Here is a 26,504-nt window from a genome sequence, read left to right as displayed (position 1 = left end):
AAGAGAGGAAAGTTCGAAGAAGTACTCTGATTCCATGCTTTTCGATGTCGACTCAAGCAGCAGCTCAGCCATGCAAGTCATGATCACCAGAGCGACTTCAATAGCAGCTGGCTCAAATGAATAAAGCGATCGCAAGGCTAACACGAACTGTGGAAGAAAAAGTTTTGCAAATCCCTGCGCTCGCCAACCGACTGGAGGCATAGGACGGCGAGAACCCCGACCCAAAGGTTGATCCACCAAAGAAATGAGTCGGCGAAGAAGAGGAGCCTCCGGTGGAGAAAGTCGATACAAAGCCAGAGCCAGACCAAGCAGCAGTGCTCATGGTATCTCTCTCTATCCAGCAGCTGTAGGAGATGATCGCCAACACCATCAAGACGCAGTACGAAGGAAGCTCACATGACTCTGTACTATACTCAAAGCCCTACTCTAAAAAGATTGACGCTTTGAAGATGCCGAGGGGTTATCAGCCACCAAAATTCATGCAGTTCGATGGAAAAGGAAACCCAAAGCAACATGTCGCCCATTTCATTGAAACTTGCAACAATGCTGGAACAGGGGGAGACTACCTCGTCAAGCAGTTTGTGCGCTCGTTGAAAGGTAACGCCTTTGACTGGTACACCGACCTCGAGCCCAAATCTGTCAACAATTGGGATCAGCTAGAGAGGGAGTTCCTCAACCGTTTCTACATCACTCGCCGCACCGTAAGCATGCTGGAGCTAACCAGTACAAAACAGTGGAAGGATGAACTTGTCGTCGACTACATCAATAGATGGTGTTCATTAAGTTTGGATTGCAAAGATCGGCTTTCTGAAACCTCTGCCATTGAGATGTGCGTTCAAGGCATGCATTGGGGGTTACATTACATCCTTCAAGGCATAAAACCAAGAACATTTGAGGAGCTAGCACCTCGTCCCATGACATGGAGCTGAGTATTGCCAATCACAGGAAGAATGAGCCGATCACCGACTTCAAGAAAGATAAGGTGTTTGCCCCGAATGTAGACAAGGCCGCAATGTTAGACGACTTGCTAGAAAAAAAGGTAATTAAGCTACCCGAATGCAAATGTCCCGAGGAGATGAATCGCGTAAACGATCCTAAGTACTGCAAGTACCATCGTATCGTGAGCCATCCTGTTGGTAAGTGCATCGTCCTTAAAAAACTCATCATGAAGTTAGCACAACAAGGGCAAATCGAGCTTGACCTTGAAGACACAGCTCCAACACATACTACTACAATTGCGTTTGGATCATTCGATCCCGTGCTTCTCCAAGTGACACCTGACCACTCTCATCAATACTCAAGCTGCACGACACCTTCTGCACAACCATCACTGGGGGGCAAGCAACCAAGGTGCACTTACCAACGATGACGAAGGATGGACCTTGGTGACCTACAAAAAGACAAGGAAGCCAAAACCACAAGAAACAAGGCCAAAAGCGGAACAAGGGAGAAAGCACCGCCGCCGCAACAATATGAAACCCAAAGGAAACATAAGGGCTATTAAGCCAACATACGTTGGGGAACCTATGGAGCAAGAGCTACGCATTCTAGTCTACTTGCACGAGTACTTCCCGAATGACTTATTCCAATAGTGCACTACCGTTGCCTGTCACATGGTGGATGTGGAGATAGAAGAGCCCTCGAAAGGCGATGCTATCACAGTAGAGGAAGAGAAGACCCTCACACCCAAAGAAGGCCTACCGACACACGTCAGCATCAAGGAAACGTCATGATTGCCCAAGGGGATGCGAAAAACGTTAATAGCGGTCTTAGCGAGTCCTGACGACCATGAGGTGCAAGACAGCAAGAATGAAGGTTTGAAGCTTCGGCCACACGAATATGCCACCCATGATGTAATCAACTTTATTGACGAAGACTTACTGTTAGGATCAAGGCCTCACAATTGCCCTCTCTTCGTCTCTGGGTACATAAGGGAGCACAAAGTCAACCGCATGCTTGTGGATGGTGGATCGGCCGTAAACATCACGCCAAAGTCAACAATGACCACAATCGGCATCAAGGTGGATGAACTATCCCTAAGCCGTCTACTAATCTAGGGTTTTAACCAAGGAGGACAAAGAGCAATGGGCATGATCCGAGTGGAGATGACTATTGGTGAATGTAGACATTGAAATTTCGGTGAAATAAATGTCGACCAATAATTACAATTTCAACGCTCACGTGTCACATAAATTTTACACGTAGCGTGTGACTAAACGAAAAATCAAAATAAATCAGAAAAGTCATCAAACAGGACACGTGTCAACACCTGACAGAAAAGATTTATTTCATCTGAATATTATATTCAAAATTAGGCCTTGGGAAATTCTATAAATATAAGCCATTTCATTCATTTTAGAAAGGAGGAATTCACATATACATTTCTCTACTCCCAAATTGGAAGAGAATTCCCTAAATCCTTGAAGCTTTGAAGTTCTAAAGCTTTCAAGCATCCAACCTCCTAAATTCCCAAGAAATCCCGAAGGATCAAGAAAGCCATCTTCGTTCTTCGTCAAATCCTTCTTCAAGATTAAGCCCCGACGACCCTTGAAGAAAGTGTTCATCGTTCATCATCCGTTCATCCTAAGATCAAAGCCCCAACGGCCCTTTGGATCAACAACATCAACAAATCCACACATCCAACTGTTCTCCAAGATCAAGCCCAAAAGCCCCTTGAAGATCCATTCATCACCGTTCTTCAAGATCAATCCCAAAAGCCCTTGAAGACCCATTCATCCATCAACCTTCAAGATCAAGCCCAAAAGCCCATTGAAGATCTGTTCCCTCGACCTTCAAGATCAATCCCCAACGGCCATTGAAGAAACTTTCAATCGTTCATCCAAGATCAAGCCTCGACGACCCTTGGATCAATCGCACATCCACAAATCAACACCTTACGGAGATTGAATCAGAAGATCAAATTTGAGAGAGATTGTAACCCCAAAATCATTAATACAAAATATTATTTTGAACATGTGTTCTTGTCTTGTTTGTCTCTTTCTCCGTTCAGGGAATCCAAACACACCTCAAAGTCAATGGCATCAAGCAAGGGATAAGTCGTTCTCGCAACCACCAAGGGAAGGATCCTGAGTCCTTCTGCCACGAACAGACAATCCATTGGCACCACAAACGCTCATCAACATGCTGCTTCAAAGTTGGTGCCGCTAAAGGAGCAAGGGGAGCATCAAAGGCGCGAGTCTGTCATCAACTTGACCTCGCTAGGGGCACCGAAGCATGTTGCTGAGGCACACAAGATGACATCCCAAAGAAGCCAATGACGTTCTTCGTCAGCATCCTGGATGTCTAAAGGAAAGTCACGTCTATTGGTTGCACAAGTCATGACCATCGACGTTACCTCCATTAAAGAACAACTGGCTCAAATGAATGAAGCGATCGCAAGGCTAACACGGAATGTGGAAGAAAAAGACTTGCAAATCGCTGCACTCGTTAACCAACTAGATGCTAAGCCCGACGTGAAAGTCGAGTCAGGGGTTAATCCACTAAAGAAGGAAAACGACGAGGATGAGGAGCCTCCAGTGGAGAAAGTCGATGTGAAGCCAGAGCTAGAGCCAGACCAAGCAGCGGTACTCATGGGATCTCTTTCTATCCAGCAGCTGCAGGAGATGATCACCAACACCATCAAGGCGCAGTACGAAAGGAGCTCACATACCTCCTTGTTCTACTCGAAGTCATACTTTAAGAAGATTGATGCCCTGAAGATGCCAAGGGGTTATCAACCACCAAAGTTCATGTAGTTTGATGGAAAAGGAAACCCAAAGAAGCACGTTGCACATTTCATCGAAACTTGCAACAACGCAGGGACAGAAGGAGACTACCTCGCCAAGCAGTTTATGCGCTCGTTGAAAGGAAACGCCTTTGAGTGGTACACGGACCTAGAGCCTGAGTCCATCAACAACTAGGAGCAATTAGAAACAAAATTCCTTAACCACTTTTACAACACCCGCCGCACTGTAAGTATACTGGAGCTCACAAATACAAAGCAGTGGAATGATAAGCCAGTTGTTGACTACATCAACCGATGGCGCACTTTAAGTCTCGACTGCAAAGACAGACTTTCAGAGACCTCCTCAATCGAGATGTGTGTTCAAGGCATGCAGTGGGGATTACACTACATCCTTTAGGGCATCAAACCACGGACATTCGAGGAGTTAGCCACTCACGCCCATGACATAGAGTTGAGCATTGCCCACCATGGGAAGAAAGAACTGATCGCCGACTACAAGAACGACAAAGTTTTTGGGCAAAGGTGGATAAGGCTGTATGGAAACCCACCAAGGAAGCAATGACGATCAACACGGCTCCCTTCAAAATCTCTACACGAGGCAAGGCGATTCAAGCCGAAGCTTTTCGTGATCAAAGATGCGTAGACGCACTTTGAAGGAGCTTGAAGAGAAGACTTATCCATTCCCCGACTCTGATGTGGTTGCCATGTTGAAAGACTTGCTTAACAAAAAGGTGATCGACCTACCTGAGTGCAGACGACTGGAAGAAATGAATCATACTGACAATCCAAGGTACTGTAAATTCCACCGCTTCATCAGTCATCCGATGGAAAAGTGCTTCGTGTTGAAAGATCTCATCATGAAGCTGGCCTAGAAAGGAATCATCGAGCTAGATCTTGACGATGTGGTGAAGTCAAACTATACCACCGTCACTTCTGACTCTTTTGACTCAAAGTCTTCACCTCAACCGCTGGGGGCATGCTCTAGAACCACTTCAGTTAAGTTAAGTGAAGTTGAAGGATGGACGCATGTTACTCTAAAGAAACTGCACAAGAAGCATACGTCTTATCCACAAGTTCACCAATTGGAAAAAGGGCAAAGCAGCTCTTGTTAACCTCCAAAGCTACACGAAAGTGTTGAGGATGATGAAATTGCAACACGAAGATTGTTCGTTGCCATCACGATGCGCGACTTCTTCCCCGAAGACTTCTTCAATCACTCGGTCAAGACTCCTTGCTATGGAGATTGCAAGGAATGCCTCTCCAAGATCGTTTGACAAATTTACCAAGCTCCTCGTTCGCACGAGCATAAAAGGTAACAACCAAATGCTCCCTGTCCGCACGAGCATAAAAGGCGACAACAAACGCTCCTTACCTGCACAAGCTGAAACTGCAAACGGCACCAAATGCTCCCTGTCCGCACGAGCATAAAAGGCGACAACAAACGCTCCTTGCCTGCACGAGCTGAAACTGCAAATGGCACCAAATGCTCCCTGTCCGCACGAGCATAAAAGGCGACAACAAACGCTCCTTGCCTGCACGAGCTGAAACTGCAAACGGCACCAAGATGCTTCTGGCCCGCAAGAGCATAAACTGCGTACGACACAAAAAAAAATCCTAAAAAAGATGTATTTGAACTACGTTTTGACTTGATCTCTTTCTTTGGAAAGGTACGTAGGCAGCTCGAGCATTCAATTTCGAGTTCAATCACATCAAATAATAATAATAATAATAATAATAATAATAATAATAATAATAATAATAGGGGTTTGATTAAAATTTCATTGATGAAGGTCAATTTTATTAAAAATTTATTTTCTTAAAAAAAAAATTTCAATTTTCTTTGTACAAAATTAATTACGGTTTCTTCGAAAAAAAAAATGAATACATATGTTATTATGTATTTACAAAAAAAAAAAGAAAGAAAGAAAGAAAGAAAGATACAATTTCTTCAAAAGAAAAAAAAGGAAATATATATATATACACACAAGTCCAGGCCCAGTTCCTTTGTGGCTCCTTAGCCCAATCTCGCCTCTTATCCGGCTAAAAACTCTCTCTTTCTCCAGCTGGAAATACACTAGCACATCATCGCCATATTCCTCACCATGCTCATCATACTCGGTGCTTTCACTATTGAGTCCATCACAGGATCACATGGCAAGACGCCGGAAAAGTGGAGCTCATCGAAAGGTCATCCTACTTGGGTCAGTTGTTCCCCCTATGATTCACCTCCTATGATTGCAGTTCAAGGCTTTGTTGTTGGTGAGATCACCCAACAAAAGAAGCAAAGGTGGTGAGCAGGTGTGGTTACGAGCAGAGCGCCATGGCAGGCTGCGAGGGGATGGATTCAATCGTGTGCTCAAAACCATGTCATTTCAGCCTTCTAAATCCTTCTTTCAATGACAACCTCACATTCCAGCGATCCTGCCAAGAAGGGATCTGTGACTCCCACGCCATGAACATCCAGCAGCTGCAACGGCTTGGCATACCTAATGAAGATAGTGCCATCAGAGACAAGCATCTCGATGATCACGCCGTTGCCACACACGTCTATAATCAAGGGCCTGGTAGCAGATATGATGAATTTTTACAACTAGTACAGGAGCATCGGGCCATGGTTGAAGCGAAAGAGCCCGACGACAGAGTTAGATAGGAAGAAGACGATCAGGGGCACGTTGCAAGAGCTGGAGAAGTGGCCACTCGACGATAACGACGAGGATGACGAAGTCAACACCGTTTCTGTCATTATTAAACAAAAAACTAACAATAAGGTCTGAAGTTAAAAAAAGCCTTGTTTGCCTACTCGACCACTACGTCGAGTTAGAGCAGCCTATACTGGTCTACGAGTACATTGAAAATGGAACCCGTCTCGGACATCTGCAGACTTGAAATCCTGGTGGTTGAAAACGACTTTCGTGGATGAAACGTTGGTAGATTACACTTGACACGGTCCAATGTCTGGTTTATCTCCATAACTCAAGCCTCCGCGCCAAAAAACGATGGCGTTCTGCGCCCAGAGCCGTTCCAACCGAACTTGGACCTCCTCTCCCTCAAGAGTTCTGAATCCTGCACTTTTTTCAAAGACCTGCCCTTGGCCTCCCGACCAACTTCACTTGCAACGGCAGCGTCGTGGTACAGGTGGTGGTGCTACAGTGCATCATCTGGTACATTCTCCTCTGCATCATCCTCCTGTGACTGTAATACATCGTTTTCTATGCCGGATTATTCACCAAGACCCATAAAGAAAGCTTGAGAGGTACTCTACTTCTTCCCTGCTCAGCCGATGACAGCAGAGTATCGATGCAACACCAACCGTTGATCAACGCTAGCGGCAGCAACAAGACGATCTCCCTCGACCCCAGATCAGATCTCGTCGGAGCTCTAGTGATCTCGGGGTGATCTTGGGATAGCTTCCTCTTCATTCTCTAGCCTCCAACTTCATCGCCATACTTGTGACCTTCTCTAAGCAATAGGATCCTTGACAGTTGCTGCTTGTGCGTCCGTCATCATCGTCCTCTAACCTCCAACTTCATCACCATACTCGTGACCTTCTCTGAGCAATAGGATCCTCGACAGTTACTGCTTGTGCGTCCGTCCTCGTTTTTCTCTGCCCTGACTGCTCCATCATCTCGCCCATTGCCCCACCACCATCTTCCATGCTCCGCTCAGTTCAAGGGCCTTGGGTTCTAAGATAGGAGATGCTTCTGCTGCTTCCTTTGAAACGGCGAAGAACTTCAGTGACCGCCGTCAAACGACTAGCCAGTCGCGAAGCTCAACGCGTTGCACTACCACCAAGCTCAAATCCAGCTCCGTCCTTCTTTCTCCTTCCCTGCAAATTCCCTGGCAATCACTCCCCTATAAAAAGAAAAAAAAAATAAAAAAAAAAGAAAGATAACAGCCATTGGTGGTGCCAGCAAAAAGAAGAAAAAAATAATAATAAAAAATAATTGAGTGATAGTGGTAGTGCCAGCAAAAAGAAGAAAAAATAAATAAAATGAGAAGGGAGTGGTAGTGGTAATGCCAGTCAAAAGAAAAAAATATATATATAATAAAAAAGAGGATAAGGGAATGGTGGTGTCGGCATGGGCATCATGTGAAAAAAAAAAGAAAAAAAAAAAATATATATATATATATATAATGGATTGTGTGTCTTCACCATTGAAAAAAAAAATTCTTTATGCTTTTGGAACTAAGATATATATATTTAAAAAAAAAAATATATATATATATATATATATATATATCTTTTTGGGATGGTGTTTTGAGCACCATGAAAAATAATAATAATAATAATTTCTTTATGCTTTTGGCACTAAGAAATACACACACACACACACAGAGAATGAAATAAGGCTCATTTATTGATTTCTCTAAAAAAATTACATTAATGTACGTTTTACATGAGTCCAAAAAAAAAAAAAAAAGCAAACAAGAGGGAGCCTTCACAAAGGTTGATCTGGTGGCACCTCATCACTCGGCAGAACTCCAGGAAGAAGAGGTGCTGGAGGTTGACTATTTGGAGCCTCAACACTCGGTAAAACTCTAGAGGACGAAGGCAATAGGTGCCTCTGGAGTAAAGCCACAAACATCTGATGGTCACTCTGAATCTGGCCTTCGGATTCCTGCAGCTGGTCGAGCTTTCTTTTCTTGCTCGTTGAGTAACCGTTTGTGAGCATGTGCAACTCTCTGTTTTCATGCTTAAGCCCTCTAATCTCTTACTTAAGACTCGCCACCTCAGCCATCAAAAACTCAACCTGACGAGATCGAGTAAAAAGGCGTTGGCCCATGTTTGATAATGAGCTTGCACATTAGATGATGAAGGCTAGAGAATCCTGAACAGCCAGCTCGTTGGACCGCTTGGAAATCATCCTACTGTCTCTTGGAGTGAGAAGATTTCCAGCAACCACCGTAGCCGTTGTATCATTCTTCATCACAGAGTCCCCAACTATAAGAGGACCATTAGAGGATAAGAAGGACGGATGCCAAATGTTGTCTGGAGAAGACATGTCAATATCTTCCCCAACATTCAAGTCAAGACGACGGTCAGATGGGAAGACATTTCCGAAGGTGTTAAAGAAAAAGAAGAGGTCGGACAAATCAAGATCTCAGAAGTGCAAGAAGGGAGATTCTACAGGTGGCAATTCAAGTGTGCTTTGGAACATAATGCGTGCCTCTATAAAAACTCAGAAATCGAAGAGGCGCCTACTTTCTCAAAAGCTGGGTCTGCTCAGAAACCACGGGCCGATCTCAGAAATCGAAGGGGCGCCTGCTTTTCCAGACTTGTCAGCACCTGTCACATGCAACCTCAGCTTTGCGAAAAGTACGGGCAACTTTGTCAAAGATTTCTGACAAAGTAGTAAGCGCGTGAATCTTATTGTTCAATCCCCAACGGTTGCCGACAAGAGTAAAAGAATAGTACCTCTATCGATTATGAAGAAATTTCTATAAATGTCAACCTTCACCCTTCATAGCAAGGCAGACTTACTCAACCTTTCTTCATCTCCGAGAATGCATTCCCAACGAAGCCTCTCGAGTCACTCAGTGTTCATCATCCCCTGGAGTACCTCTGCAAACAAGTTATCAAGAGAAAAAGTATTTCATATCATGAAGGTTGAAAGCAAGAGTATCTCATATCATGCTTCCTCCATGTCCTTTTCCTTGTCTTTGTTCTCACATGCAGAACAAGGAGAAAGAGAGCAATCAGCCAGCACTTGGTATCAATCTTCCGATCTGGAACCGACTGCCTGGAACCCCTTCCTGATTGCTTACCTAGCATTATTCTCGAGTACTCGTCTTCAATTGTTGATATACTTCCGAAGAAGATGCCACATCTGCCTAGAGAATAGATAAGGCAAGTGAAAATGATACCTTGAAGCATGTGGAGGCAACGTGCTAATTCATCCTCAACTAAGCTGAGGATCACTTGCCATGTGAAACTGCTCATGGTCCGATTTCCTTCAAGATCAAGTCTCATATTATTTGCTAAGAAGCTCCCCAACCCAGTTCAAGAATAAACATGTGGAAAGATACTTCTTCAAAAGCAAAAGTACCTCATATCATCAGAGTCGAAGGCAAAGATATCTCATGACATGCTTTTCCTTTACCCTTGCTCTTGCCTGCGGGACAAGGAGAAAGAAAGCAATCGGTCGGCACTTGGAAAGATTGAACAAAGAAACATACCATCACCTCTACCTCGTGCCTACTTGCCATACAGAAGAAACAAGTAGAGAAGAATGCAACCTGCACAATCAATCAATCCAGCAGAATGAGTCTTAATTGAATCCAAGAACTCGAGAAGCTTCAACAACATATTGACAGCACCGTCACCAAAAGAGCAAAGCCTCGCGGTACAATGCCATCAAATCACTACCACCAAGGAACTTTCCTATTCCTTGCTCAGAATTCCAATCCAGTTCAAGATCAAAGCTGTGGAAAGTCAACAAGCATGAAAAAATACGTGCCAATTCATCCACTACCAAAGCCAAAAATCATCTACCACGTGAAGCTCCTTGTGATCCAATTTCAATCTTCAAGATCAAGCCTCGACAACCCTTGAAGAAATTTCAAACAAAGTTCAAAAAACAAGCCTCAACGGCCCTTGAAGAAATCTCCAACCCAGTTCAAGAACAAGCCTCAATGGCCCTTGAAAAAACTTCCAGCCCAATTCAAGATCAAGCCTCAACGGCCCTTGAAGAAATCTCCAACCCAGTTCAAGAACATGCCTCAACAGCCCTTGAAGAAACTTTCAGCCCAATTCAAGATCAAGCCCTTGAAGAAACTTCCAGCCCAATTCAAGATCAAGCCTCAACGGCCTTTGAAGAAATCTCCAGCCCAATTCAAGATCAAGCCTCGATGGCCCTTGGATCGACATCTACATTAAAGGACTTCAAAACGCATCTCCTACACGTGACAAACACATGTATACGACACGCCTTGAAGTGGGGACATTTGTAGACATCAAAATTTCGGTGAAATAAATGTGACCAATAATTACAATTTCAACGCTCACGTGTCACATAAATTTTACATGTAGCGTGTGACTAAACGAAAAATCAAAATAAATCGGAAAAGTCATCAAACAGAACACGTGTTAACACCTGGCAGAAACGATTTATTTCATCTGAATATTATATTCAAAATTAGGCCTTGGGAAATTCTATAAATATAAGCCATTTCATTCATTTTAGAAAGGAGGAATTCACATATACATTTCTCTACTCCCAAATTGGAAGAGAATTCCCTAAATCCTTGAAGCTTTGAAGTTCTAAAGCTTTCAAGCATCCAACCTCCTAAATTCCCAAGAAATCCCGAAGGATCAAGAAAGCCCTCTTCGTTCTTCGTCAAATCCTCCTTCAAGATCAAGCCCCGACGGCCCTTGAAGAAAGTGTTCATCGTTCATCATCCGTTCATCCTAAGATCAAAGCCCCAACGGCCCTTTGGATCAACAACATCAACAAATCCACACATCCAACTGTTCTCCAAGATCAAGCCCAAAAGCCCCTTGAAGATCCGTTCATCACCGTTCTTTAAGATCAAGCCCAAAAGCCCTTGAAGACCCGTTCATCCATCAACCTTCAAGATCAAGCCCAAAAGCCCTTGAAGAAATCCGCACAACTATTCTTCAAGATCAAGCCCAAAAGCCCCTTGAAGATCCGTTCCCTCGACCTTTAAGATCAAGCCCCAACGACCATTAAGAAACTTTCAATCGTTCATCCAAGATCAAGCCTCGAAGGCCCTTGAATCAATCGCACATCCACAAATCAACACCTTACGGAGATCAAATCAGAAGATCAAATTTGAGAGAGATTGTAACCCCAAAATCATTAATACAAAATATTATTTTGAACATGTGTTCTTGTCTTGTTTGTTTCAGGAATTTCCGTGTTCACAATGAACTCAAATTAAGCACGATATTCCACGTGATTGATGCAAGAACTTCATACAGCTTGCTCCTAGGAAGGCCTTGGATCCACGGGAATTGAGTAGTGCCATCCACCCTCCACCAATGCTTAAAATTCTACCGGGAAAGAGTAAAGGTGATCCAAGGTGATACCAAGCCATTCATAGAAGCCGAATCACACTTTGTAGACGCTAAGTTCTACATGGATGAAGACATGGTGCCCGAAGCTCTTCCAGAAGACATCAAATCCATAGGCAAAACAGCACCTAAAAAGCAAGAATGGCAATCCATGCCCAACCAGCAAGAAAGGCAAGCCGTGCCATCTTTAAGCAAAAATGATGACAAGCCTGCTAAACCTACAACAACCAAAGGGAGTAGAACGCCTTCAAAAGGATCAAACACACCCATATTCCGATACATCCCGATGTCAAGAAGAAAGAATGGTCAATCCCCGTTCGAAACCGGAGCAAGCAAAGCCAACACACAGTGGCACAAGGATAATGTGAAGTTGCTCAAGACGAATGTAGTTTTGCCTCTGACACAACTAGGCAATGCTAAGGTTGCAAGACAACCACAAGGCTTCATAAAAGCTCTGCCAAAGAGGGTGGAACCAAGCTTTCTTCCAACCAAGAGGACCGAAGAAGGTTTTAATCCAAACGTCTATAAGCTCATGTCAAAAGCTAGGTACGACTTCGCTTCCTCTTCGAATCCTGGAAAGAAGGTTTCAAACACCGTCAACGACAAAGAACATAACCTCACCAAGACTCAAAAGAAGTTGAAATAGCATAGTTACGGAGTTGACAACAACAAAGCTGGGCTCGGCTTCACACCAAATGCACCTATGAAGATTTCAAGCAAAGCGAAAAACGCTAGCACTCAACACATCAGCGTGAGCGTTGAACAAAATCAAAAGGAGCCTAAGTCCGCTCATCGGACGTTAATCTTCGATAGGATGAATCGTTCGAGGCCTAGAATTTCGGCACTTGATCATATTGGTGGTCAAGACCAAACCTCCATTTTCAAGAGGCTTAACATACCAACATCCCAAAGCTCTGTTTTTGAAAGGTTGTTAAAACCCAAGAAATGAACAACACGGCTAGCTCTCCTCCGTGATGGTTAGATTTAGAAAGACTTGAAGACAATAAAAAGCCTTCTAGAAAGAGGGAAATGACGCCAAAGGAAGAAAAGCTCGACGGTATGGCAAGAAAAGATGATGTTCGAAGCTCTATTCATTCAAGGATGAAACGCTAAGCAATCTTGGAGGTTGACACAATTGGATCACTGAAAGTGAGAAGGCGCACCGTCATTCACACCGGCCAATCTTCACGCCAACAAGCCCGAAAGGACGTCATTGAAAAGAAAGTCCAAGACGTCTTCCACATCACGATCCAAGAAGGCAAAGAAGATGAAATCCCTGCGGAAGACATCACTGCCGCACCACCACAACTTGAGGATGGGGGGCAAGCCACGGTTGATGATCTCAAGAAGCTCAACTTAGGCATAAAAGAGGAGTCAAAGCCTATCTTTGTAAGTGTGCCGCTAAGTACGGATAAGACAGAAGAGCATAAACTGCATACGACACAAAAAAAATGTGTTTGAACTACGTTATGACTTGATCTCTTCTTTGGAATGGTACGTAAGTAGCTCGAACATTCAATTTCGAGTTCAGTCACATCACAATAAAAATTAATAATAAGGGTTTTATTAATGAAAGTTAAATTTATTACAAATGCAAAAATATTACTTTGTTAAAAAAATAAAAAATAAAAAAAGAATACAGTTTCTGCAAAAAGAAAAAAAAATGAAAAAAAAAGAAAACAAAATAACATAAAAAAAGAATTGGGCCGCCTCAGCCTCGTCTCCATCAACAGAAAGGTAGTCACAGCCCAGGCCTCCCTTCATTTCACAGGCCCAAATGCCAAGAGCACATCCAAAAGGAAGCTCAATTGGAGCTTCCCAGAAGCTTCAACCCACGTACAATGTAAACCCAATATCAGAAGAGAATGACAACAAAAACGATGTCGTTGAATTCCAAACGTTCTTTGTCAATGCGAGTTCCAGGCTTCAATCATGTTTCCCTTCGGCTAACCGGAATGTGAAGAATATGGACTTGAGTGCGAGCAGGACAAATCCTTCACCTCGAAGAGGTTGTTACCGCTCCGATGAATGACCTCCGCCAGTCAACGCTCGGCTTGTCGGATTGTGGATGCGTTATGCGGCGTCGACCAGGAGATCTGGGCAGAGTGCAGGCCGGAGAGATGGTTAAATTAACTGCAGTTGTTGCTGTTCTATCTAGTTGCCGTATTATCACACCTAATTGTGGTGACTCTAAGGCTATTCTTTGATGATAAACTGAAATAATCCCCTTAACTGTCGATCAGAAGCTAGATAGAGAAAACGAACTCGAGAGGATTGAAGAAGAGAGAGCTTTTGGAGACGATTATCTTCCATTGGAGAAGAGCTCCGGACCTTCGATGGTGGCTCGATTCCACTTTAGACTTTTGCGAACAACCAAATTCCTCATCTCCGCTATAAAACGTCACCACTGCCTGTCTCTCTCTACAACGCCAGCAGCAACATGTCTGAGTTCACGCAATGGGAGCAATGATGGCGTGTTGGGAGCTTGATCAATCTCTAAAGCTCATCCAAATCCCTAAACCGTCGGAACATGCCCCGAGACCTCCTGAATGCACCACAACTCAACTTAGGCTTCAACCTGCGGATTCAGTAATGGAAGACCTTCCTCTGCGACACCTCTTCCCTCTCGGCATTAACCCTTCCGCTAGCTTCAGCTCCAGTGAGACCAAGTACGAGCGCTGGTGGTTTGTTGACGTACAAGGTGGTGCAGCTTCTGAAGTCCCAAGGCCTAGAGCCGGTCAAAGTCTTCGACTCTGACCGGGCTGTGCTTTGGGCCCTAGCTGGATCCAACATCAAGGTCACTGTTGACCTTCTTCTCTGCTCTACTCCAATTTTCAAATGCCAAAACTATTCTTTACCACTAAACACAACCCACAGCTACCTCGCATCAAGCTTTATGCTCTCCGCCCTGATACGGTGATGAAGGTGGAGAGGCCAGCTGGAGTCGAAGAGCTCGAAAATGACGGTGGCAATGATTGAAGGCTGACGACTCTCTCTGGGCAGAGAGGAAAGATGTCGTGTTCCGACAACCTGAGTCGGGGCGAGAGTCACCATCTGACATCCTCTAAAACCATCAGCTCATCGAGTCTCTAGCTCCACTACCTCCTCATGCCCTTCATGGAAGCCCTATATGCCCATCCATTTATGCTGGTAAATCTCAATTTGATCACCATGCGGTAGCGACAGCAACACATGCGTTGTGTGCGTGAACCAACTGGTAATGAGTATGAACGAAGCGAAGGAGTTGCGGGACTACAACAGCTTCGTCTTCTCCTCTGCATGGCACAGCGCCATCTCATCATCTTTTCCTCTGCATGGCACAGTAACAACTCGGATCATCCTCTCCATTGTATTGTGATTGTCTTTGCATTTAAAGCCGATTGCCACGGCATCAGTGAGAGAAAGAAGACACGCGAGGTGAACGTCAAGGAATTGGGAGGATAAGGAAGATGCAATGCAGCAGCGGGCAGAAGCACAGCGGCAGAGCACGGCAAAGAAGGCAGTTACAAGACGCACACTACAATAGCAAAGAAAACCAAAATGATACGCAATCGCACTACGCAACCCCACAGCGATCACGCAAGCAGTTTCTTGCACTGCACGGCAACATCACCATCGAGGGAAAATCGTGACTAAAAGGCACTACACAACAAAACCCCGCTGTAGTCTTTTGCACAGCATCACACGACAACGTCACCACCGAGGGAAAACTATGACCAAAAGGTACTACACAACGAAACCTTACTGCAATCTTTTGCACAGTACCACACGGTAAAAAGTGACGCACTGCAACAAGCTCCAAGCACTAAGACTCATGGCAATGTCACCACCATGATCAAAGTCGGCGAAGAACTTCAGTGATCGCCGTCAAACGACTAGCTAGTCGCGAAGCTCGACACGTTGCACTACTTCAAGCTCTTCACTCTGGCCGCCATGATCAAAGTTGACGAAGAACTTCAGTGACCGCCATCAAACGACTAGCCGATCGTGAAGCTTGATGCTTTGCACCACCACCAAGCTTGACCCCAGCTCTCCATTCGTCTTCGTCCTTCCCTGCAAATTCCCCAGCCCATCATCAAAATTTATACAAAAAAAATATAATAAAAAAATGGGATGGTGGAGCAAAGTGGTGCGGCACCACGTTAAAAGAAAGTAAAAATAATATATATATATATATATATATATGTAAATGGTGGAATCTTGGTGGATAGCACAATGACAAAGAAAAAAAAATATAAATAAATAAATTATAAAGGTTATGGTGCGTGCTACTATTAGCAAGTCAAGAAAAAAAAAAAAAAAGGGGTGGTTGCGACAGAATAATTGAAAAGTAGAAAGTAGGGGAAGGATGGTGCATCAGGCACTAAAAAAAAAAGGGAAGTAACACATCTTAGTGAGATATATGCTTTATTTGTACTTGGCACAATACGCTGAATGAAATAAAGGTTGTCTATTGATATCACTGAAAAGTTACAAATATGTAAATAATAATAATAATAATAATAATTATTATTATTATTATTATTATAAAATTAAATTAAAAAAAAAGAAAAGAGAAAAGACGGGGCCTTCACAAAGGTTGCTCACGTGAAGCCTCAACACCCAGTGGAACCCTAGAAGAAGGAGGCACTGAAGATTGATCATGTGGCGCCTCAATACTTGGTCGAACTCCAGATGGTGAAGGCAAAAAGTGCCTTTTGAATGTAGCCACAAACTTTTGATGGTCACTTTGAATCCGACCTTCGAAGTCCTGCAGCTGATCAAGCTTCATCTTCATGCTCATCGAATAATTATTTGCAAGCATGTGCAAATCTCTATTCTCGCTCTTGAGCTGTCTGATTTCTTGTTTAAGATTTTCCACCTCGACCGTCAATGATTCAACTTGGCGAGCTCGAGCAAGTAGACGTTGGCCCATATTAGACACAGAGCCCGCACACTGAACACTGAGAGCCAGGGAGTCTTGAACAACCAACTCATTGGACTGCCTTGAAAGTAGCCTATTATCTCTAGGAGTGAGAAGGTTCCTAGCTATAATCTTAACCGTTGTTGCATCCCTCATCACGGAGTCTTCAACTGTAAGAGGCTCATTAGAAGATAAGAAGGATGGGCGCTATATATTACCCTGACGCGGCGCGCTTGTATCGCTTCTGAGACTCAAATCTAAGCAAATGTTAGACGGGTAGGCCATTTTCAAAAATGGTAAAAGAAAAGGGTCGGATGGAGTAAAATCTCAGAAATACACCGAAGACAATTTTCACGAGCGAGCAATCTTCAAAGTGTGCATGTTGGATGTGATCAATACCTCTATAAAAAGAGAGGCAACACAGCCACCAATTAAAAAAAATCGAAGAGACACCATTCTCTGAATTTCAAAAGCCGGATTTTCCTGCGTAAGGTCCGTCAACACTTTTCAGACGCAATCTCAGCTTGTCGGATAACACGTGCAACTTTGTCAAAGATCTCTGACAGAGTTGAAAACGCATGAAGTTCGCTATTCCAACTACCACACTTTTGCCGACAAGCGTGGGTGATAATGCCATATCTGCACCACTACCAACTATTGAGAAATCCCTATATAGGTCGACCTTCATCCTCTATGGCAAGGCACACATCCAAAATGCTTGACTCTTCTTCCTTGCCAAGGATACATCTGCGACCAAACCTCTCAACATACTCAGTTTTCTTCCTCCCTGAAAATACCTCTTCAACCAAGTCACACCAGAACGAACGTATCTCATCTCATCAGGGTTGAAAGCAAGAGTATCTCATAACATGCTTTCTTCCTGTCCTTTTCTTTGTTCTTGTTCTTCTCTGCAGGACGAGGAGAAAGAAAGTAATCAATCAGCACTTGCAATCAAGCTTCCAGTCAGGAACCGACTACTTGGAATCCCTTCCCTGATTGCTTACCTAGCACTGCTCTCAAGTACTCATCTTCAACTGTTGATGTACTTCCGAAGAAGATACCAGATGCCTGGAGAGCATATAAGGCAAGTGAAAATGATACATCGAAGCATGTGGAGACAAGCGCAGCAAATGCATGTGCGGATTCATCCACTACTTCTTCAAAAACAAAAGTATCTCATATCATCAGGGATGAAAGCAAAGGTATCTCATATCATGCTTTTCCCTGTCTTCCCCTTTGCCCTTGCTCTTACCTGCAAGACAATGAGAAAGAAAGCAATCAGTCAGAACCCGAAATCAAACTTCTGATCTGGAACAGATTACCCAAAACCTTTGCCTGGTTGCTTACCTAACATTTCTCTAGAGTATTCATCGTCGCTGAGAAGTAATGTTCTGAATGACCACTTAAATGCAAAGGTTGCATTCCACTCCTGCATCGGGGACAAATACCGCAAGAAACTGAAGCAGAAGGATCCATGATGAGCTGGAACAGATCACTATAGCACGACGCCCTTCCCTGCAGAACTGCATAATCCAGACAAGGGAGTCTAAGGCAAATCCAAGTCCGACGTCATAGCTCTAATTGAAGAGCTCGAGAAACTTCAACAACCTTTCGCTGGTACCGTCGCCAAAGAGCAAAGCCTCGTCGTGCAACGCCGTTAAATCACCCTTGCTTCTTCAAAAGCAAAAATATCTCATATCATGCTTTCTCTCTGTCCTTTTCTTTGTCCTTGTTCTTACCTGCAGGGCAATGAGAATGAAAGCAATCAGTCAACAATTGGAATCAAGCTTCCAATCAGGAATCGACTGCCTGGAACCCCTTCCCTGATTGCTTTCTTAGCATCGCTCTTAAGTACTCATCTTCAACTGCTGATGTACTTTTAGAGAAGATACCACATCTGCCTAGAGAACAAATAAGATGAGCGACGACGAAACATCAAGCTTGGGGATAATCAACAAACACAACAACTGCATGTGCCGGTTCATCCCTAACAAAGCCGAATCTCACTTGCCAGGTTAAGCCACTCATGGTCCTATTTAAATTCAAGATCAAGTCTCGATGGCCCTCGAAGAAATCACGAGTCTGATTCAAGATCAAGTGTCCACCACCCTTAAAGATCATACCGTTAACCAAACTGCTGGGGTATGAATTGGAAAGATTGAACAAAGAAACATGCCATCACCTCCACCTCGTGCATGTTTTCCATGTGTCTGAATCCTGAGAACCACTTGTGGTCCTATTTAACTTCAAGATCAAGCCCCAACGGCCCTTGAAGAAATCACAAGTCCGATTCAAAATCAAGTGTCCACCGCCCTTGAATCAAATTCAGCTCCAGATAAAAGGAGTAAGTTCCCCCTTGGAGGAAATCATAAAACCCTCAAGCCTAGTTCAAGATGAAGCCTATGGAAAATCAACAGTTGGAGGAAACTAGAAAATCTTCCAGCCAAATTCAAGATCAAGCCTCGACGGCCCTTGAAGAAACTTCCAGCCCAACTCAAGATCAAGCCTCGACGGCCCTTGGATCGACATCTACATTAAGAGACTTCAAAACGCATCTTCTATACGTAACAAGCACATGTATACGACGCGCCTTGAAGTGGGGGCATTTGTAGACATCAAAATTTCGGTGAAATAAATGTTGATCAATAATTAAAATTCCAACGTTCATCTGTCACATAAATTTTACACATAGCATGTGACTCAACGAAAATTCGAAAATCATCGGAAAAGTCATCAAATAGGACACGTGTCAACACCTGGTAGAAATGATTTATTTCATCTGATTATTTAAATCCAAAAAATAAAGTTTTGGAATTCTATAAATAAGAAGCCAATGCATTCATTTTAGGGGACCAATTCATAACCAATTCACATCACACCCAAACCTTGAAGCTTTGAAACTCCAAAGCTCCGAAGCAAATCCCGAAGGATCAAGAAAGCTCTCTTCGTTCTTCGTCAAATCGTCATTCAAGATCAAGCCCCAACGGCCCTTGAAAAACTTCCACCAAATCCTCCTTTAAGATCAAGCCCCAACGCCCCTTGAAGAACTTCCTTCTTCAAGATCAAGCCCCAACGACTCTTGAAGAACTTCCACAATTCAAGATCAAGCCCCGACGGCCCCCTTGAAGAAAGCGTTCATCGTTCATCACCTGTTCATCCTAAGATCAAGCCTTGAAGGCCTTTGGATCAATAGCACAATCCACAAATCTACACATTACGAAGATCGAATCAGAGGCTAAATTTGTAGAAGAGATTGTAACCCCTAAATCATTAATACAAATATTATTTTGTACACGTGTTCTTGTCTCATTCATTGCAGGAATTTCCGTGTTTACAAATACATACGTTTCTCCAAAGTGCCTATTAACTGTAAGAAACATTTTTGCAGGTGCATGTAAGAACAAATATTCAAGTAAAATGCATAGCGGAACAAAAAAAATACCCAAAAACTCAAGTTTTGGTTTTCAATTGAAAACCTTCTCCATTTCCATGAGCTTCAGCACCTGTTCAACATTAATAATGATTTCCTCCCTAAGACCATCAACAACGCCACACTGCACACGAAAAAATCAGTGAACTTAGTTCACTTAAGAGTAGTTCCACGATGGGCAATAGCCCGATGGACTGGCTCTCAAACAGGGCCAGATAGCCAGAGCAAGGAGGTCCAGCGTGTGCTGGCAAGGGAGCCCAAGCGGGCCCGAGAGTCCGAATGCCATGTGACGCAAGGCTGACGTTAGGTCGACGTTAGCCAAGTTTTATATATTTTTTCCGTCAGGCACGTGCACTGCAAGAGCGCGTGGGCGCGCATCATCCGACAAGATTTCAGACCTGGGGCTCGCGGCGCATTTCAGAAATGTTACTGTTGGGGAGGCCATGTGGCTTCCCCACGTCCATTGGATTTCAACGGCAACAGTTTATGGACCGTTGGATTTCGAACGGTAAAAAAAATTTAAAAACCTTAATTAATTTCAGCCGTTGGATTTGAAAAAAAAAATTAAAAACCTTAATTAATTTCAACCATTAGATCTGAGATCAACGGTCCACGTTATTCACCTTTATAAATTAAAAAAAAAACAGTTTAAAATTCAGAAATCTTACCATTGTGCCACATGGCACAATCTGGAGTGTTGGAATTCAAATTTGTTTTAATCCAACGGCAAAGATTAATTAGGTGAATAAAAAATTTAAAAAATGTAAAAAAATTAATAAAAATCCGAAAAAAAAGTTTGAAAAAACTAAAAAAAAAATTGATTTTACTTTTCTATAAATACCTTCTCATTATCTTCTACCTTACACCACAATTTCATATTTTCTCAACTATTTTCAATCACATTCGTATCTTTCTCTCAAAGTTTCAATCCAATTTTTTTTCCAACAAAATGACTAATGATGCAGGTGCGAATTGGACGCTTATTGAAGATGTTACGTTGTGTACTAGCTGGGTTGAAGTTACTCATGATCCGATTACGGGTAATGAGATGCAGTTGCGAGAAATGTGGAGTCTTATTCATACCAATTATCTTGAGAAAATTGGTGGGAAAAGAACCAAAGAATCGATGTCCAATCGTTGGAGAATACTCAGCCAATCGTTTAGTATGTGGAGAGACGTCTTGGCACAAGCTAGTGGTAATCTTCGAAGTGGGGAAAATTTAGTGGATCGGGTAACAATATATTTTTTATTTGTTTGTACTATAGCCAAATTTACATTACCTACTTTGATTATAATTATTTCTTCTCCCGCATTGTGTAGGCACTTCAAGCACAAGCTTGGTATAATGCCAAAACCAAAAGCAAAAACAAATCATTCAACCAGTGGGAATGTTGGAATATTGTCAAATATTGTCCTAAATTCAGAGTTATGCCTGTTGATCCAGAATTTTTCATGAACAGCACCCCTCTACACTCTACGCCCGATCATGCCTCGCATGTTCATGAAGATGACGTAGAAGAAGTGCCTGAAATGCCCCCCCCTGAACAAGCATCAGGGTCAACCCGTTATCCAATTAGGCCTCAAGGTAAGAATGCTTCAAAGAGAAAAGGGAGTGCTTCCAAGAATGATTATGCAAAATATATGAAAGAACTTTCTCGCCAAAATGAATTGACTTTGGTGCGGGAAATGGCTAAATTTGAGGCTGATAAGGCTAAAGAGAAGGCAAAAGCTGCAGCTGTTGAGAGAGAATTTCAAGCTAATGAGAGAGAAAGAGAGCTACTTAGGCAAGAAAGGGAACATGTTAGAGAAGAAAGGATTAGGTTGTAGATAATGCCACGTTGCATGCCGTCATTCGTTAAAAATCTGATCGAAATCTATCCTCAAAGATTGTAAATAGATTGTGACATGTGGCGCGACGTGATTGGTTACAAATTTTATCGGAAATCTATCCTCAACGATTCTGAAAACGTAACGACACATGGCACGATGACATTGGATAAAAATCTTATCGAAATCCATCACCAATAATTGTCTTTTCAGATAATGACACTTGGCGCAACCAATAATTGTCTTTGGTTTACAGATAGAGTATCAATCAAAGGGTCTATTTGTTCATCAATCTCAATATATCAGAGAATTGTTACTTAAGATGGATATGCTCAATTGCAAACCATGTCTCACTCCCTATCATCCAAATAAAAAACTTTTGAAAACTGGCAGTTCAGTTTATTCAGATCTCAAGACTTATAGAAGCATTGTGGGAGCTTTGCAATACTTAACTTTCACCAGGTCGGATATAGCCTATTCTATCAACCAAGTCTGTCAATTCATGCATTCACCTTTGGACTCTCACTTTGTTGCTGTTAAGAGAATTGTTAGGTATCTCAAAGGTACAATGGATTGGGGCATATGTTTTAGACCTAGTTCTCTATCTCTCAAAACTTATACTGATGCTGATTGAGTTAGGGATCCCAATGATCGTCGATCCATTACCAGTTTTGTTATTTTCTTGGGTCATAATCCTATCTCTTGGTGTTCCAAGAAACAACATACCGTTAGCAGGTCTTCTACTGAGGCAGAATATAGAGCAATGGCAACTACTACTGCAAAACTTGTTTGGTTGCAGCAACTACTCAAAGACTTGCATATTGACAGTTCTATACCCCCTTGTTGCACTGTGATAATATTTCTCCTATGTCTTTAGCAACTAACCCAGTTTTGCACTCCAAAGCAAAACACATTGAGATTGACTGCCACTTTGTAAGGGAACATGTTCAGCAAGGTTGCATTTCTTTGCAATTTATTGCATTTGTGGAACAATATGCAGACATTCTCACCAAAGGTTTATGTTCACCTTTGTTTTCTGTGCATTGCTCCAATCTTATGCTTGGTCGATCACAATATAAGCTTGAGGGGGAATGTTAGGATGTGAAGGTTTAAGTAATGACAGGTGTTTAGTGATTAGTGCGCCATGTGGTTGAAAGTCATTAGTCCAAGTCTTGAGTTAGTTATAGTTGTGTATTTATAAGACAAAGTCATTGCCTTGTAATCATTATCCAAAAATATAATGATAAGTCGTTTTTCAACAAATTCTCTCTGCTTCTCCAATATCTATGTTTCCTCCATCTTCGTTATCACTCTTCATATGACTTTGGTGAACTGCTCCTGGTTCGAGGAGCCTTATAGTCGCTTTCTAAAAAAGAAAAAAAGAAAGCATCCATGTATGTTGTAGCTCTCTTAATTTACATGGCGAACCTGGATCAACACCAGTGTGGACGTAGCCCCAACATGAATGACGTAATAGTTATTATAACAACCAGCGTACGTAACACAGTGAAAAGATAGATGCAATTCCATTCAAGGATTAAGGTTAAAAACTTAAAAGCCTTTCAAAGGACTCAATGTGATATACAATGCATTTCAATTTTGATTGGAGGAGGACAAAAAGGAAACTTAAAATTACAGGGTTGGAGCTCTTTCGATAGAGCCACCAATCACAGTCAGCAAGTTGTTGCCGAAGGGATCGCTGAGATGCTTTGATAGGTTTTCAACAGGGCCTTCTCCGGTTACATACGCTTGCAGGAAGAAACCAAGCATGGAAAACATGGCAAGTCTTCCGTTCTTAATCTCCTTTACCTTCAGCAATGCAGCCTGGTCTGGATCCTTAGCGAGCCCCAGTGGATCAAAAGGACCACCTGGGTGAAGCTTGTCCTCCAGTTCCTACAACAGTCATGAGACTGTCAATTTGTCATCCTTAATTAAATTATTATTTTGCTTAAAAGGACATCTATACCAGAAAATACGTAAGTTATATCTAGCTAAACTCATTCGGCTTCGACCTCAGGTTTACAGAATTTTCATGAGGAAAACCAAGTTCCAGTGTTTTAACTCAATGGTTATACTTGCACGTTTGGAACTATTTCTAGGCTGTAATTACCTTCTACACTAATATAGTCGGACTAACTTTCTAAAGTTGTATTACTTTTTTCAAATTAATATTCAGAATTGTTAGTTCAGAAAATAACAAACAATGATATAAGAAAATAAAATGAATTCTAGGTACGTACCAAACCATTTGTGATTCTGTAGTATTCAGCTCCACCAAGAAGAACAACCTCAGCAACAACAGCAAAGATAAGATTAATTGGTATGTTCTTACCAAAGTAATTCAATGTATTCCCGTCAAGGAGTAGAGCTCCTGTCTGCATTCATGTCCTCATCAAGTGTCATCATGTGTACAAAAAGAGTCAAGAATCTTTCGAACTTTACTCCAATTACTCTTAGCAAGTTGCAAGAATTGTAAAATTTAAAAGAAAATGAAATGCGAATGAATGACCTTGAACCAGACAGCCTCAGGGCCGCAGTTAGCGCCAAATTTGTTGAAGGCCTCTGGAATGATGAATCCGGCTGCACCAAGCATAGCCCACCGAGCGTGGATCAACTCATATGCTTGGTATCTGCATTAACATTCATCAACTTATTAAACTGAATTAAGGAGAAATTAAGTAATAATTTCCCATGAGAGAAACAGATGAGAGGATGTGCATTACTTGCTGAAGTCTTCTGGCTTCTTGCCTAGCCCAAAAGGATCATATCCATAACTGCATTAAAGGAATGGACAATCCGTGATTAGATTAGATATCTGGTAATTAATTAAGTAGCCAGAGAGAGAGAGAGAGAGAGTACTATCTTACTCTCCAGGAACTTCTCCAGTCAAGTACTCTGGGATCTCTGATCTGTCCAAGAGCCCCGATGGCAAGAAGATTCTTCTATCAGGACCTGAAATACGAATACCACCATGAACATAATTAGCTAATGAATTAATCTAATTCTAATTAGCTAGGTACATTACATTTATGTGTTTAAATCCATATGTTATCTTACATTCTTCATCAAATGTGTGACATATGTTAAAGATGAGCAAGTATATTCATTTAGATATACACTTACCATACCACTTGGCGAGCTCTTCATCAGCGGGAGCAACAGCCTTGGCCTTGGGAGGTGGCGCAGCCTTCTTCTTGGAGAAGAGTGCGACCGTCTTGAAGGTGGCTGGGGTGGTGGCTGACGGGGCCGACCTCGCTGTTCTGCTGAAGTTGCCCAGGCTGTTTCCGAGCACTTCAGACACGCTGAGGGAGGCGGCCGCTGTTGATGCTGCCAGAGAAGCCATTTGAATATCAGCTGCACTCACAACAAGTCTCAGCTACAAGTACTTGCTACGTCCTGCCCAGCCAGGACACCCTCTCTATATCTCCGTACTCAGAAGCAATGGCTGAGAAGGGATATACTATAAGCTTGGTCTGGTGGATGTCGACCTGCCACGTTGGATTTTTGTTGTTGTCTTTGATTGGTTAGCATTGAACCTGTGCAATCCATTTCTATGATTTCATAGGATGGATTTGCTGATTTGGCAGATGATGCTGCTGACGTGGGATGCTCTTGAAATTCCATGGATAACATCTTCAATCCGAAAATGTTGATGATTGGACTCTCTTTTTCTCTCTTTCAGGTCTCAGCCAAGCATCCTTTTTCATGTTCAAAATTTTACAACAGCCAAACCCAAGGCAGACGCACTAGTGAATGCTTTCACTTTCCCTACTCGATCGTTTTTACCTACCAACACCTCTTTGACATATATTAATTGTCTGACGTGACCTTTTCTTTTCTTTTCGTTTGTTTTCTTAAAACCGGAAGGATAATGCTTGTGTCCCTTATGGGGTACGGACAAGGATTGTCTGCCCTTCTTTTTTCCATGTCCTTTCATGCCCTCCTGTTTTATGTGGTCACAGTTAAGCCACATTAACTTTTTATATTATTTTTTTTATAAAGGTAATAAGACAAAAATGAATAGTAATATAAAATATTAACGTGGCTTAACCGTGACCACACAAATAAAAGGGCATGGAAGGGTATGGAAAAAGGGAGGGCAAACAATGCTTGTCCCATGGAGTACTTGTCTCTATTTAGAATTAACATACTTTATTGTTTGAATATTCTAATTAGACCCGTTAATTCTCTTTATCATCGTCTAAAAATCATATATGCAAAAAATTATTCAATTTAAAGATCTTTTAGCCATTCATATGTATAAAACAAATAGACGGTTCGTCATAAATATACTACTTGTCACCAAAACCGTTAAATGGTTTAACGTGTGTGAATTACTAAACAATTTCTAAATTGAATAATTTTTGCAAATGGGATATTTTGATGATAATAAAGAGAACGAACAGTTTTGATTATGACAATCGGACGAAAAATGTTCGTTAATCATAAGTGGAGAGACAAGTAAGTTCCCCACGAGGAGGACACAAACATCATCCAAACGGAAATGACGAAGATGAGTTTTTTTTTTTTTGGAAAAACACAACAGTTTCTATTTTAATTTTTC

The 26,504-nt window shown here is 42.4% G+C and overlaps 2 protein-coding genes across 2 annotated transcripts; one reads left to right on the top strand and one right to left on the bottom strand.

Moving 5' to 3' along the window:
- The first annotated feature begins 479 nt into the window (after positions 1–479).
- Positions 480–1,369, top strand: LOC139188375 (uncharacterized). The gene is made up of 2 exons (XM_070805676.1): positions 480–829; positions 946–1,369. Exons 1-2 carry the CDS (start codon positions 480–482, stop codon positions 1,367–1,369), a joined length of 774 nt encoding a protein of 257 aa, XP_070661777.1.
- A 22,070-nt stretch (positions 1,370–23,439) lies between these two features.
- On the bottom strand, positions 23,440–25,846 carry LOC114823211 (chlorophyll a-b binding protein CP26, chloroplastic-like). The gene is made up of 6 exons (XM_029098647.2): positions 25,064–25,846; positions 24,808–24,892; positions 24,664–24,714; positions 24,450–24,570; positions 24,181–24,315; positions 23,440–23,833 (listed from the first exon to the last, which is right to left on the bottom strand). The coding sequence occupies exons 1-6, from the start codon at positions 25,281–25,283 to the stop codon at positions 23,573–23,575; spliced, it is 873 nt and encodes a 290-aa protein (XP_028954480.1). The 5' UTR covers positions 25,284–25,846; the 3' UTR covers positions 23,440–23,572.
- Positions 25,847–26,504: the final 658 nt, after the last annotated feature.

The sequence above is a fragment of the Malus domestica genome, chromosome 10, assembly GCF_042453785.1.
Source record: "Malus domestica chromosome 10, GDT2T_hap1".
Classification (NCBI taxonomy): Eukaryota; Viridiplantae; Streptophyta; class Magnoliopsida; order Rosales; family Rosaceae; genus Malus; species Malus domestica.
The sequence above is the reverse complement of the archived record's forward strand: the minus strand, read 5'-3'. Positions and strand labels throughout refer to the sequence as shown.